The sequence below is a fragment of the Mixophyes fleayi genome, chromosome 9 (assembly GCF_038048845.1).
Source record: "Mixophyes fleayi isolate aMixFle1 chromosome 9, aMixFle1.hap1, whole genome shotgun sequence".
NCBI lineage: Eukaryota > Metazoa > Chordata > Amphibia > Anura > Limnodynastidae > Mixophyes > Mixophyes fleayi.
Window position 1 is genome coordinate 22034214 of NC_134410.1, and position 13846 is coordinate 22048059.

The 13846-nt window shown below is 45.2% G+C and overlaps 1 protein-coding gene across 4 annotated transcripts in view; it reads left to right on the top strand.

Moving 5' to 3' along the window:
• BICRA (BRD4 interacting chromatin remodeling complex associated protein) overlaps positions 1-13846 on the top strand; it is a 54786-nt gene that overhangs the window by 37120 nt on the left and 3820 nt on the right. For 3 of the 4 annotated variants that reach the window (XM_075186886.1, XM_075186884.1, XM_075186883.1), the window contains 8 exons: positions 532-2439; positions 6120-6425; positions 8767-9459; positions 9620-9926; positions 10274-10383; positions 12100-12225; positions 12459-12520; positions 13589-13737. In XM_075186886.1, the coding sequence (XP_075042987.1) occupies positions 532-2439; positions 6120-6425; positions 8767-9459; positions 9620-9926; positions 10274-10383; positions 12100-12225; positions 12459-12520; positions 13589-13737 (3661 nt within the window). The remainder of the gene's footprint in view (positions 1-531; positions 2440-6119; positions 6426-8766; positions 9460-9619; positions 9927-10273; positions 10384-12099; positions 12226-12458; positions 12521-13588; positions 13738-13846) is intronic. The other variant, XM_075186887.1, reaches the window with a different exon arrangement.

The window sequence follows — 13846 nt, forward strand, 5'->3', positions numbered from 1 at the left end:
TTAAAGTAGATTGATTTAGTGGTAGAGGCTCAGGAATAATGGGCTGCACATAGCCACACAAGCGGATCCAGGTAGTAGTGCAGCTTTAATACTCAGAAATAGGCATAGCCCACAGCAGATGGCTAGCCTCATGCAGCATGCCTATAGAGGTGATCATAGAACAAACTGTATAGCTGTAACCCAGTATGTTTAGTTAGATGTTGTCAAGATATGTGCCACTGTGTATAAATGACAACTACTCTTTTTAAATGGTGCAGATATAAATATAAAATTGTGCTCGATTGACAGCTGCGAATGAAACAGAAGTTTGTGTGATTACAAAGACTTCTATTTAGCAAACTGTTGCAACATATCAGCAGAGAAACTCTGTACAAGCAGCACAACTTTACAGGGTAGTACGACAGGAGCTTTCTTGTTAATTAGTTTGAGGATTCATAAAAATGTATTTTAGGCATTTCACAAAATGTAAAAAAAAAATGTTTTTGGGGCTGAAACGGTTTTGTAACATGTTCTTTATTAATGTTTCTTTAGCTTCATGTTCAGGAAACTCCGGGGAACCATTTAACTACAGAACCAAACCCCCCAACTGGTGGAGTAGACTTGGACTTTTTGGCAGATGACATCCTCGGATCTCCATCCGGCGGCGGTGCCAACTCTGACCAGCCCTGTGACATTCTACAGCAGAGCCTGCAGGAGGCCAACATCACAGAACAGACTCTTGAAGCAGAGGCAGAACTGGACTTGGGTTCCTTCCAGCTCCCCAATCTGCAGCCCGTTGTGCCGGCTGCTCCAGATGGTACCCCCCAGATATTTTCAGGAGGAGCGGACCTCATTGGACTGCAGCAGCCGGCAGTGCTGACACACCAAGCACTAGTCCAACAGTCTGTGGGAGCAGACGTGGTCAACAAGGCCATCAGTGTACAGCCCTTTATCCAACAAGTTGGCCTCGGTAATGTTACAATTCAGCCACTCTCCAACCTTCCGGGATTGCCTAATGGCAGTCCTGGGGGGGCATTGGGCATCGGGCAAATACAAGTGGTGGGACAGCAAGTGATGGCCATCAACCAGCCTACTCAACAGATTATTGCCAAGCAAGTGCAGCCAACACAGGTAGCCAATTTGCCAGTTGGCAGCTACCTGGCAGGTGCCACCCCAGAGCAGCAGCAGGTCACGTTAACGTCAAGCGGGGTGTCGCCACAGAATGCTGGGTTGGTCCTACAGAACAAAATTCCCACAGTGGCCACCACGCTGAACGGCAACTCCATGTTTGCCAGCGTGTCGGCGGCACAGTGCACGCAATCCCTAACCGTTACTTCCAGTCTGAACAGCCCGGTTATTATCCAGCGGACTCCAACCCCAATACAACCCAAACCGGCCGGCGTACTCCAGCAGAAGCTGTTCCAGATCTCGCCCAAACCGTATGCTCCCAACAACACCACGCTCACCATTCAGGCCGAGGCAGCCCTGCAGCAGCATCAGAAAGCGCAGCAGAATCTGACGTTTATGGCTGGCAAGCCCGGGCAGAACGTGGTCCTCTCCAGCTTTTCCCAGGGCCTCACTGCTAACATGTTCAAACAGCCTCCCCCACAGCAGCAGGCACTGGGGAAGCACATGAGCGTCCAGCTACTAAACCAAGGCAGCAGCATCGTCATCCCAGCCCAGCATGCCCAGGCTATGCTGCAGGGGCAGAACCAGTTCCTCTTGCCAGGAGGATCAACCGTCCAGCAGCTTTCTGCACTGCAGGCCAACATGGGTGGCCAGATCTTAACTACTTCCCACCCCAGCGGACACATTATCGCCAGTCAAGGTCCAGGTGGCCAATTACTCAATCAGGCCCTGCCTGCCCAAATACTTACCAATCAGAACCTTGCAAGCCAGCTGAACTTGGGGCAGGTCCTCACGTCTCAGAACGCACATGGCACAGCTCATATACTGTCCGGGCCCATACAGTTGCAGGCAGGACAGGTTGGTCAGCCCACATTGTTCCAGATGCCAGTGTCCCTGGCAAGTAGTCTTAGCACCCAAAGTCAGCCTGCAGTAACCACATCTCTGAACCATGCAGGGCAGACGGTCATACAAGGAGTGACATTGCCCAATCAGGTGGCCATGTTCAACCCCCCTGATGGCCTTGGTCAAGCAGTAAGCATCCAGCAGGCCTCAGCAAGGAGCAGCCAGAGCCCGGGGATTGTGCAGCAAGGGGCCAACCTGATGTCTAGCACAGAGCAAACCTCCATCCTGACCGTCCAAACCACACAGCAGCCATCGCAAGGACAAGCCCAGCTCCAGTTGAATGTACAGCAGCAGCCTTTAGCACCTCCGCTTCCTCAACAGGCAATGTCCCGGCCCAGTCTCGCTCCCAGTCCAGACAAAATTATCCTTAGCCAAGCGACTCCAGGAAATATCATAAGTGCGGAGTCGATGCAGATGTTCCTCCAGCAGGTACGTGTCTCTCTGTACACATTACTGTTCCTAATGGTGGTTCATGTTGGCAAACACAACCTGGAGCGTATTAAACCTGGTATTAATAGAGAGTATTGTCTTGAAAGTATTAACTGTCACATTTACAGGACAGTATGGAAGGACATATGACCCTGCAACTACTCTAGAGCAGGGGTGTCCAACCTTTTATCTTCCCTGGGCCACATTGGCAGACGTCGAGTTGGTTTGGGCCGCACATAAGATACACTAACAATAACGATAGCTGATCATCCAAAAAACCATAGAAAACATAGTTAATAAATATATATATATATATATATATATATATATATATATATATATATATATATATATATATATATATATATATATATATATATATACTTACCTTTCAATCGCCCTGTTCAAAAAATCCTCACTAGTTATTATACTATAATCACTTTTTGTAATGTTTCGATGCAATATCAATAAAGTGCATTTAAGCCAGGCATTGTATATCAGGGTGCCCTGCCCAGGCCTGCGGTACCTGACATATATATCACTGTGACCCCAAATTGTGACCTGTTTTGCTAATTACACCACTATGTTAGTTAAGGGATAACAACTTATAATGGGCCAAAGAGAATAATATATAATACCCCATTAGTATTACAAGTAGAAGTATGTAGCAGGGAGATAAGGTCCATGATGCTCCAGGACCAGGTGACTTTTATTCACTGGTCAGCGTCCCTTGAAATAATAAAAACAATCCCCCTTAACTTACCTTTTAATCGGCTTGTTCGCCTGTCCTCTTCTCTTCTTTTCTCCAATTCTGTGCTGCTGATTGTTCTTCTCGCGCGGGTGACTCCTCTGTGCTGCGCTCCGCAATGGATGTTGGGCGTGATGACATCACGCCCGACATTCACTGCGAGCACCGCACAGAGGAGGAGACAAGGGAGGGAGCCGGAGTACCAGCTGACGTGACCGTGTGACCGCAAGGTAAGTATTTTCTTTTCTTTTTTTTTGCAGGATTTTTTTTCCCCATTAACAGTGCTGCCCCCTTGCCCCAACCAAAACTCCTTCTGGGCCACATTTACAGGCGTGGTGGGCCGCGGGTTGGACAACCCTGCTCTAGAGCAATGACATGGTCACATGTCCTTCCATACTGTACTCTAGAGCAGGGTCACATGTCCTTCCATACTGTACTCTAGAGCAGGGTCACATGTCCTTCCATACTGTACTCTAGAGCAGGGTCACATGTCCTTCCATACTGTACTCTAGAGCAGGGTCACATGTCCTTCCATACTGTACTCTAGAGCAGGGTCACATGTCCTTCCATACTATGCTCTAGAGCAGGGTCACATGTCCTTCCATACTGTACTCTAGAGCAGGGTCACATGTCCTTCCATACTGTACTCTAGAGCAGGGTCACATGTCCTTCCATACTGTACTCTAGAGCAGGGTCACATGTCCTTCCATACTGTACTCTAGAGCAGGGTCATATGTCCTTCCATACTATGCTCTAGAGTGTTCATCATCACCATTTATTTATATAGCGCCACTAATTCCACAGCGCTGTACAGAGAACTCGCTCCCATGAGTCCCTGCCCCATTGGAACTTACAGTCTAAATTCCCTAACACACTCACACTGTCCACTGCTCTAGAGGACAGCAGGGAGTTTCCACCATCAGACAACTTTAATTTATTGGTGTGCACATAATACAGTATCCTATATTCTGCACAGCCCACAAGCCTCATGCATTTCATCATCACCATTTATTTATATAGCGCCACTAATTCCGCAGCGCTGTACAGAGAACTCATTCACATCAGTCCCTGCCCCATTGGAGCTTACAGTCTAAATTCCCTAACACACACACACAGAGACTAGGGTCAATTTGATAGAAGCCAATTAACCTACTAGTATGTTTTTGGAGTGTGGGAGGAAACCAGAGCACCCAGAGGAAACCCATAGAGTAAAAAAACAATTAAAAATCTTAACAACTAAGTTACGTGTGTGCATGAATACATCTAAAAATCATTTAATTGAGCGTGCTACTATAAACAAGTTATTTTAAGTCTATAATTACTACAGTGTTCAAAAGACTGGATATGCAATCAAAATTATATAATGTCCATCTCCATATCATTCTTAGCCATAGAAGGAGTGCCCCCAATCATTGTAGATGAGTTCACTGATTCACAATGTGGATGTAGTGACCACATGTGAAATGATAATACACAAACAACCATTTCTTTTATTTGAATATATTTCCATTAATTCACCGTATATGACCCATGCAATTGTAATTTTATATCATCATCCGCTATATATATATAGATAGATATAGATATATATATATATATAGATATATAGATATATATAATATATTTTCCCCTAATTCCGCAGCGCTGTACAGAGAACTCGCATCAGTCCCTGCCCCATTAGAGCTTACAGTCTAAATTCCCTAACACACAGAGAACAAGAGAGACTACGGTCAAATTAATATAAGCCAATGAACCTACTAGTGGTATGTTTTTGGAGTTTATATGTTATGTTAGAATATATAGGTCATACCGAAGTGTGTTCCTCTAAATACTAAGAGCTCATTGTGTACAGTGGTGTTGTGTACACAAAATGCCACTCACAGTCGTTCCTCATTCCCTACCTTCCCCCAGCACAGGCTACTCCAGCAACTCTGAGTTCTCCGGGCTTGATACTGCACAGGTGGAATCCTCCAGTCTATGGGACGTTCAGCGTATATGTAATAACTTGTGGTCGTATACAATCGCTCCTTGATGTAGTCAAACACCACACCAACATCAGGATAGAATAGTAGCCTGCGCATGTGTCATCTGTGCACGCCTTCCTACAACTTTTACTAAATACATCACTACCCCCCTCCCCTTGTTTCCCTCTGTGCTTTTCAGTTAAAACTTTTATATAAGCTAAACAGCATGGTAGATTATCATTGCCCTTGGATGTGACACAAAACTGCTCCGTAGATAAAGTTGTATCCAATGCACAGAGCTGAACCCTGTCTTATCCAATAGCCACACAAATAAACAACTCTGCCTGTGTCCATGTAAAGGCTTTGTTGAAAAATTCAGGTGTCCTAAAGATGAATCGCTGCGTTTAGTAAAATCCAATAAATGTAGTTCTCTGAAGGTGGAAAACGTAAATATTGTGTAACCTACCATACAGTATGGTGGGATGAAAGTAAAAACCATATCGGTTAGAATAGTGTATGGAAGGTGATCACTGTTAAGAGTCCAATATGCTGGGGAAGTGTATACCTTGTCACTACCCCTCACAGCTAGGGTTTAAAGCTGGATGGGGGTATTAAACCTTACAAGAAGAGTCCACCGGGAGAATAGCAGCAAAGGAAGACGTTATACATCAGACTCTGTATGAGACAATATCGAAGACGTCTCCGTATCAGTAGCTGTGAAGCACCGTCACACTGAATGTCTCCCTCTAGTGGCCAGAATGTAGAACTCCACATGGAGAGAATCTTGCCATCCAGTGTATAGCACTGCGTCCATTGTGAATGGCACGGGATGCACAAATACACATACCACACATGCATATACTGATCTGAGCTCCATGTTACTGTCACTAGCTGTCATAAGACATGAATAAATGAAGTGTTGTATGAGTGAGTGTTTAACAGAAGGTTGCCGGTGTTGGCCATTGCAGAAGGAACAGCAGCAGCAATTTTACGAAGCCGCATTGAAATCGCAGCAGGAAAGCAGCCTGGTTCAAACCTCTGTGGCTCCACAGCTCCTTATGCCAATCTACAGCATAGCCGCCTCTGGCAGCACTTTCAGCAGCAGCACCGCCAGCAGCAGTAGCGTGCCCGCCTCCGTCATAGTGAGCAGCAGTGCCGGCTCCGCAGCCCAACCCAACCGTGAACTGGCCCAGAACCATGCCACAGCACCGGAATCCAAAGGACACTTACCTCATTTCCCTGCCAGCCAGTCTCAGCAGGCTATGTCCTGCCAGGTAGCCACTCCGTCTGCTTTCACCTGAATCCTTTCTATGGCTCCCCTTCTAATACTCTATCCCATAACCTGTGGTGGCAAAGTTCCTCTACTTCACTTTACTATGCCAACTCCGTGCAGTGCCGCACCACCTAGTCAGCTTCCGTTCACCCCAAGAAGATCTAGCGCAGGCCTGACCAACCTGTGGCTCTCCAGGTGCTGCAAAGCTACAAGTTCCAGCATGCCCTGCCAGTTATTTTTCTGACCATCTACTAACAAAGCATGCTGGGGCTTGTAGTTTCACAACGCACGGAGAGCCACAGGTTGGTAAAGCCTAATCTAGCACAAAGACACTATTTTCTAAGCTTTCCATACCTTGATCCGTTTTAGAATTAGTGGCATCTCGCTGCTTGAGAGGCTTAATAATATATTGTGTAGTTCCCCATATCACCTCTATTACCACTGAGCACAGTTGCAGTATTTGAGAATGACTTGTGCTGTATAAACAGGGAGTTCAAAGTCCCTTTTCCTGAATGATGTTTATTGAAGTTTTTCTTTCTACAACAACATTCCCGGCCCCAGCTTTCTGCTTGCTGCAGATAAAGGTCTAGAAAGGAGGTTACACAGGATTAGTGTCACAAAGCTGCACGTATTATAAAATGATGTCACTCCAACATAGACAGTACTATCACACTGAATTCAGAACCATATTTTAATGGTTAAGCCTAGTGTCCAGTGTCATTACATTGCTTTAGTGATGCAGGCTCCTTGATCTATCTGGCATCACTCAATGATTGAGCTGCAATAATGTGACTAATCTCCCCCCTCCCCCGCATTGGTAAATATAACCATTATAGGAGACTACACCATTAGCTGTAACTACACAAAGCACTTGCACGGCGGCCAGCATCTTAGCGTCTCTACCTCTCCTCTGGTGGCTCTTGCTTGCACATCATTTTGTATTGTTACTAATTTCTTCCCTTTCCCCCCCAATCGCTGCTGCTGTTCTCTGGTTACTTTCATCCTGACCCTCTCCCCTCTTCCCCACTCTGCTTCAGTGTTCTTATAACCTGCTGATTCTCTCCCCGTATCCTGTGTGGTTTATGCTCTGGTGGGAGGAACTTGCAGTATAGCGGGAATAGTGTGACTTACTATAAGAAATAGATTGACTCTTACTAACCTCACTTGTTTAAGGGCCACTAAATGTAAAATCCAAGTTGATCCAATATGAAAAAGTATCTTGAAACATTGCTGCTTAGTAAAGTCTGTACAGTACATTTTTAGCCGGTTACAAGATATTGTTTGGTTATTATTCTGTCTGCTTGCACTGGTCTTCACCCTCTGGCTGGAGACTTTGTCTGCCCTGATATATATTTACTGCAGATGCTCCAATACTGGTCTGTAAGTGACAGCCTAATCTTCTTTTGATGGACAGCATTCATTCATGGTCACCTGACATTACTCTTTAGCATTGAGCTTGAGTGACATCATGATGACCTCACCAGGGATTACCTGATGGGTGTAGAGGAGATGAGATTGGATCACACACTTTTCCATGAGTGTTACTCTCTCTTATGAAAATGTGTGTATGTCACACAGAATGAGTCACTCTAATCCTTGTCTGAAATACTTGTTTTCTTATTCCCAGCCCACTCGGATTTCTTCCCTGCAAAGGGTTAGTGGTATAGTATAAGGGGGGAAGCATTTTAACTAAAATATGCACCTCATCTTAAGACTTATAACTGTGTCAGGCCAAGTATATTTGTATACACATTTGGTGTCCCCCATCAGAGAACTGGTCCGTTTAAAATTTTAGGGTGAAATGTGGGGGTTTGTAACTAAACTAATGATGGGACAATTGTTTCGGACAAGTCCTAGAAATAAGCTTTTTGCACAAATGCGAAATCCTTTCTGAAATATATTTGAATCCAGAAATAAAGACTTTCTTTTCCGCGTTCTATAAAGCAACTTGCATTTTAATTTAGTGGCACCTTAGGACGTCGGAAGCAAAACCAGATCTTTTGTGTAGAGGAAGTCCTGGTCAGACCTGTCATTATGTGCTGGTGGGTACTGGTGCTATGACAGTCTCTTGTTTACTCTGATAGTTCCTTGTGTAACTTAGTTCAGCCTAGATAAGGATGTGCTAAAATAAGTTTAGAACATGGAAATATTGTGAGCAAATATTTGATCTAGATCTGATCAGTTTTGGAACAAGTCAGATAAGTGGATCCAGTTTGTATGCTCTGTATCTCTACTACAGAGTGCTCGAGAGGAGGGGGGGAGGTGTTTTACAAAACCTTGTGTGATATACCTGGTGTATTCCTTATTTAACTATGTCCGTCATTTGTTGTTTTCTCCTGTAGATTCCTACCGGACAACAGAAGCTTCCAGGAGCCTCACCTTCCCACACACTACCTCACCCTCCGAGCCCACAGCTGCAGGTGTCCGCTTCCCACCACCCACAGATGCAGTCCCCCCACCAGTCGCGTCCTCCTTCCCAGCCACAACCTCTATCTCGGCCTCCGTCTCGTCCTCATTCTCGGCCTCCATCCCAGCCTCAGAGTATCCCACGTCCTCCTTCCGAGCCACTCTCCCGCTCCTGTACTCCTCAGATGCCAAATCTTTTTGTCATCCAGAACCAAATCTCCTCCTCCCCTCATGGTTCTTCCCAGCACCCTCTACGTCCTCCTTCTCAGCCTCAGGTACAGACGTCTTTTCCACCTCACCAGCCACTCTCCAGCGATATCCCACAAACCCTGTCATCCCCTCAGCAACACATTCAGCTCCAGGTACAGCTGGGCTCCACCCAGCCTGAGATTCGGACGGGGGGCTCTGTTTCTATGCAGGCCACCCCACCCTCTTCAGACTCCCAGGTGCATTCATTCCCAGTGCAGTTTCAGGCTCAAACCCCCATTAAACCCCAGACCTCTACGCAGTCCCTGCACCTAACACCTGAACAACAGCGTACCTTCCAGATGACCCCCAGCCAATTCCAGGCTTTGACGTTGTCCAACACTCTGCCACAGCAAAAACAGCTATTGGAAAGATACCAACAGGTGAGAGCAGTGTATTAGGCGTAATAATGCAGCCAGATGTTTAGATATCTTGTACTTGTGCTTATTTGAGTCTCCCTGTTTGTGTTCAGTACAGCTGCCCCCTCTGAGAAACCTTTTCTGATATGACTTAAATTTACTACTGGTCTTCCTTGTAATCTAGATGCAGCAGGGCCTGATGTTGCCATCCCAGCAGCCACAAGGGGGCGCACAGACATCCCCAGCTCTTGGCTCTCAGTACAGCGGTCAGACGTCTTCAGTGTTGATCGGTGGACAGGGGCAGTCGGTGCCCACCCAAGCACCCTTGCACGGGCACTCTCCTGGCCAGGTGCTGGTCCAGCCAATGCCTGGGGCACACAGCGATCTGTCAAAGGTGCAAGGAGGGAGCATCAACCAGGCAACTCAACTATCAACACTAATTCAGCAGCAGCAGCAGCAACAACAAGCCTCCGTTTTAGTGAAGAGTTCAGGTGAGAGAACTGCGGCTGTCGCTGTAATCACTACCCTGATTTCAGAAGGAACTTGTGCCCGAATTATAGGAAGAGCTGTTGTACCTCATTATGTTGTTTACTAAAGTATTAATGGCAGTACTCATTATCTTGTGCTTGCCCAGGCATGCTGGGACTTATAGTTCCACACCGCCTGGTTGTCCACCTCTACATAGAAACATGTATACATACGGCAGACCTATATTCTCACATTACTCATACACTGATTCATTAAGAGATGGTTACTTAGGTTATAAAGTTATCTGATCTTTAATCATCCCATCCTCTCCCTGCTTCAAGTAGCATCTCACCGTGTCTGCTCTTCACAGGCTCTGCGGCTTCTTCTGGGCCCCAAGACCCAAATATTTACCCTGGTACAGCCGTGAAAACCCCTGGGGTGCAGGGGAAACCCATGAACGCTGTTCCAATGCAGACGCAGGTAAGATGTCCCCCAACCATTCTCTGATTTGCAATTTGTTGTTAACTTTTTTTGGTGGCAAAATTGGAATATATATATATATATATTTTCCAAACTGCTTGTGCGGTGTTGGTATTTCTTTACAGCAGCACAATGTTTTTAAGGAGACAAGTGCACTGATCTTTGGGGGGTATTGACCTGATCACTTGTGTGATTGTTAGTGAGGACAGGACTGTAGGTGACAGGGGCAGTGCTGTGATGTGAGGGGAATGACGACCAGCAGGAAGAGACACATTAGGATTATATACAGAAAGTTACAGGTACCTCCCAGCAGCACTAAGTGGAGATATGAGATTCCTGTCAAACTGATGTAAGAAGTTCAAACGTCCAGCTCTGTTACTTTGTTGCAACGCTCTACAAAACCCATTATGCTGTAGAGAAGCCGCTGGAAATTATGACATTATTTATTTTAGCCATAAGGCCGGTTAACCAGTGGCGTTGAGTGCAAACGATTTTTAATACGTGATTCACATGTGGTGTACTTGCTGGGCAGGTTTGTGGAGGCTCCCAGAATACATGTGGCATTGAGCTTTCCTATTCATTTATATGCAGAAACTCCATTGAAATGACTGGGAAAAGCTTTGTAAATTAAAAATATATGAAATAGCCATCAATTAACTTTTTAAGTGCAGTGACATGCTTTCAATTTACTGAAATAAGACAAATGGCACAAACACTGCACCACAACGCTAGTACAGACACAGGTAGGAACGTTTATGAATGAACGGTTATGGACATACAGAATGAGTTTCAGTCCTAAATACATTTGGATTATAAACGCACTCAGACAGAGTTTAACCACCAATGGGGAACCAGCCTCAGGCAGCGCAATAAATAAGATTATTTCCAGATCTTCTTGCTATCAATTGTGAATATATAAATATAATTTATTTTATTTATTTACTAGATCTCTCATTTATTACTGAGCTTCGGACAATGAGGCCGTACACTTTCTATTAATACTTTAATAAAAATGGTCATGGCAGTGGGTGTTCATTAGAAGAATAAGCGGCACCACAAGACTCACTCTCTCTGTAATGTAACGATGACAGACACACAACAATGGTTTTATATGCAAAAAGCGTCTTTTCTATGAAATCCATCAATGACCTGCAGTGCGAAAATAAGATAAAACAATGGTGGCAAATGATAAAAGGTGTTCACAATAACAAGCAGGAGAAAGAGAGAAACAATAAACTTGTTTCTGTATTATTTTTATTGAGAGAGGCTATTTATCTTTCATCATGGGGGTGGGTAGAATTGATCTTTCCGAGTCCAGGTTTTCCATCATGGAGAGTCTCCTATTTGGGACATAGCTGGTTGAGTAGGGAAAGTGGCCAGTTTTTGAGCTTTGTTTTTATTACTGAATATTGGGGTGTATGAAAGGCCTAGATCTCAGTGATTGGCTTGCAGTCTTCTATGTAACAGGAAACGTTTTTACAAAGTTGCAGTGGAAAGTTGGGCACTTATGATATAGAATTGGGCAATTGGCTACAATATCGCTGCATGAGTGTCCCCAAAAGAGACTTCACTGCCAATAATCCAATAATAGTGCCATAGAGTAAAGATCTCGACCAGTTTGGCCACCATCCAAACGTGGGGCGGCAGTACCCGCCCAGACTTGAGATAACACAGAACATTATGTCTTTATGCTTAGGGTTACTCTTCTTCTTTCAGGGTAAATCGGGTGTGATCAGCTCCGTATCTGGTATCAATCTGGGGAAGGGCTCTATGCAGATCCAAGTCATTGGAAAGGGGATGCAGCAGATTGTACCCACTCCCCAGGTCCAGACTCAGCCACAGGTAAACGACCCCCTCCTAAGCCCTGTGTATGTTGTAGCTGGAATCGGGAATAAACATTGACCTTATGTGTTATTGAACAGTTGCAAAAGGCAAAGTGAAATTTCAAAGGCAAAACGACTATATTTGTAAGATCTATATTTTCCTCCTGTAGGTCGGCTTTCCGCAGCTTACCGTACTGTCAGTGCCATGTCCGTTTGTCCCTATTAACACTTTTGTTTTCTGTTATTCTTTAGTTTGAAAGTAAATTTGGAGCACTGAAAAAACTTCAAACACTACAGCCCAGCAAGGAAGCCTGGTGAGGACACAGTGTGGGGTTGTAGAGTAACCTGTCCGTGCATAGACTGTGTTAGTCAGTCATAGGGATCGTTCATCCCTACGCTTTCACAAACAATTTGAGCTCAATTAGGGAATGCAAAAGAGTACGCTGGGGTTACCTGGGGCAGAATGTAGGCCAGATTAAATAGACAGATTTCTACCTGGGATTTCCTTATTAGGTATCTGATCCCTTTGAAAGCAGTGGAATCTTTGGACTGGCAAGTCCATTGGGAAATTGACACTGTTGACAATAGTGTTCTGTGACACTGCCCTTGTATCCTGCATGGGGTTGAAGAAGGATTATTATTGTCATTGATGTGTAAGAAATCACATTGTTCAGCAGTGGCGGACAGTGGGGAACACAGCGAATAGATAAACATACAAGGTAGACATAATAATTGCAGATGTAAAGACCAAGGGTAGGGAGGGCCCCGCTCACAGGAGAGCTCACATTGTAGAGATCTAGCTTAGTGTAATAGAGTGTAGGGAAATGGGATTGGACACAGGCAGAAGATCTAGCACAGTGGGTAGGATTGGACAGTAATGAGAGATTCAACACCTGGAGATCAGGTAATAGAGATGTAATGCAGGAAGATAGGACTGGACAGTAGATGGGGAGATCTAGCAGAGGTGTGTACGTGTCAGGCTCGGGGTCTGGTTGTTAGGTGCCTATAATGTGAGGGAATAACCCCGATCCCTGATTTGTGAGAAGTAGTGCGGTGAATGGTCTTGGACACCAGTGGCAGATGTCAGTCATTATTATTATTAATATTTATTTATAAGGCGCCACAAGGCATCCGCAGCGCCGTACAGAGACAAACAAAATCACAATACAATGGGAGACAGCACAGTACAGTAAACACAGCAACTCAGTACGCTCAATGCACAGCTAGAGAGGGCGGGGAAGGGGGAGGGAGGATCCGCAAACGACGGGGCTAATTGTCATTGGTCAATTGTCATAGTCATTGGGTTAATGCCTCACACTGGGGAACAGGGGAAACGCAACATTTACATCCCTATACCTATTACTTTCCTCTTCTTTCCATAGTTTCCTGGAACAGTTACATAAGCACCAGGGCTCCGTTCTGCACCCAGATTACAAATCTTCCTTTCACTCATTTGAAGATGCCCTGCACCGGCTTCTCCCGTACCACGTCTACCAAGGCCTGCTGCCCAACACACAGGACCTGAGGAAGGGTGAGGATGTTTACCAATCATCTCCTAGTTCCCTGTCACTAGATTCATAGTAATTTCAGTATGTGTGTGATCCACACCTGAAGTCCATTATGCTTTTACCTCTTTGCCC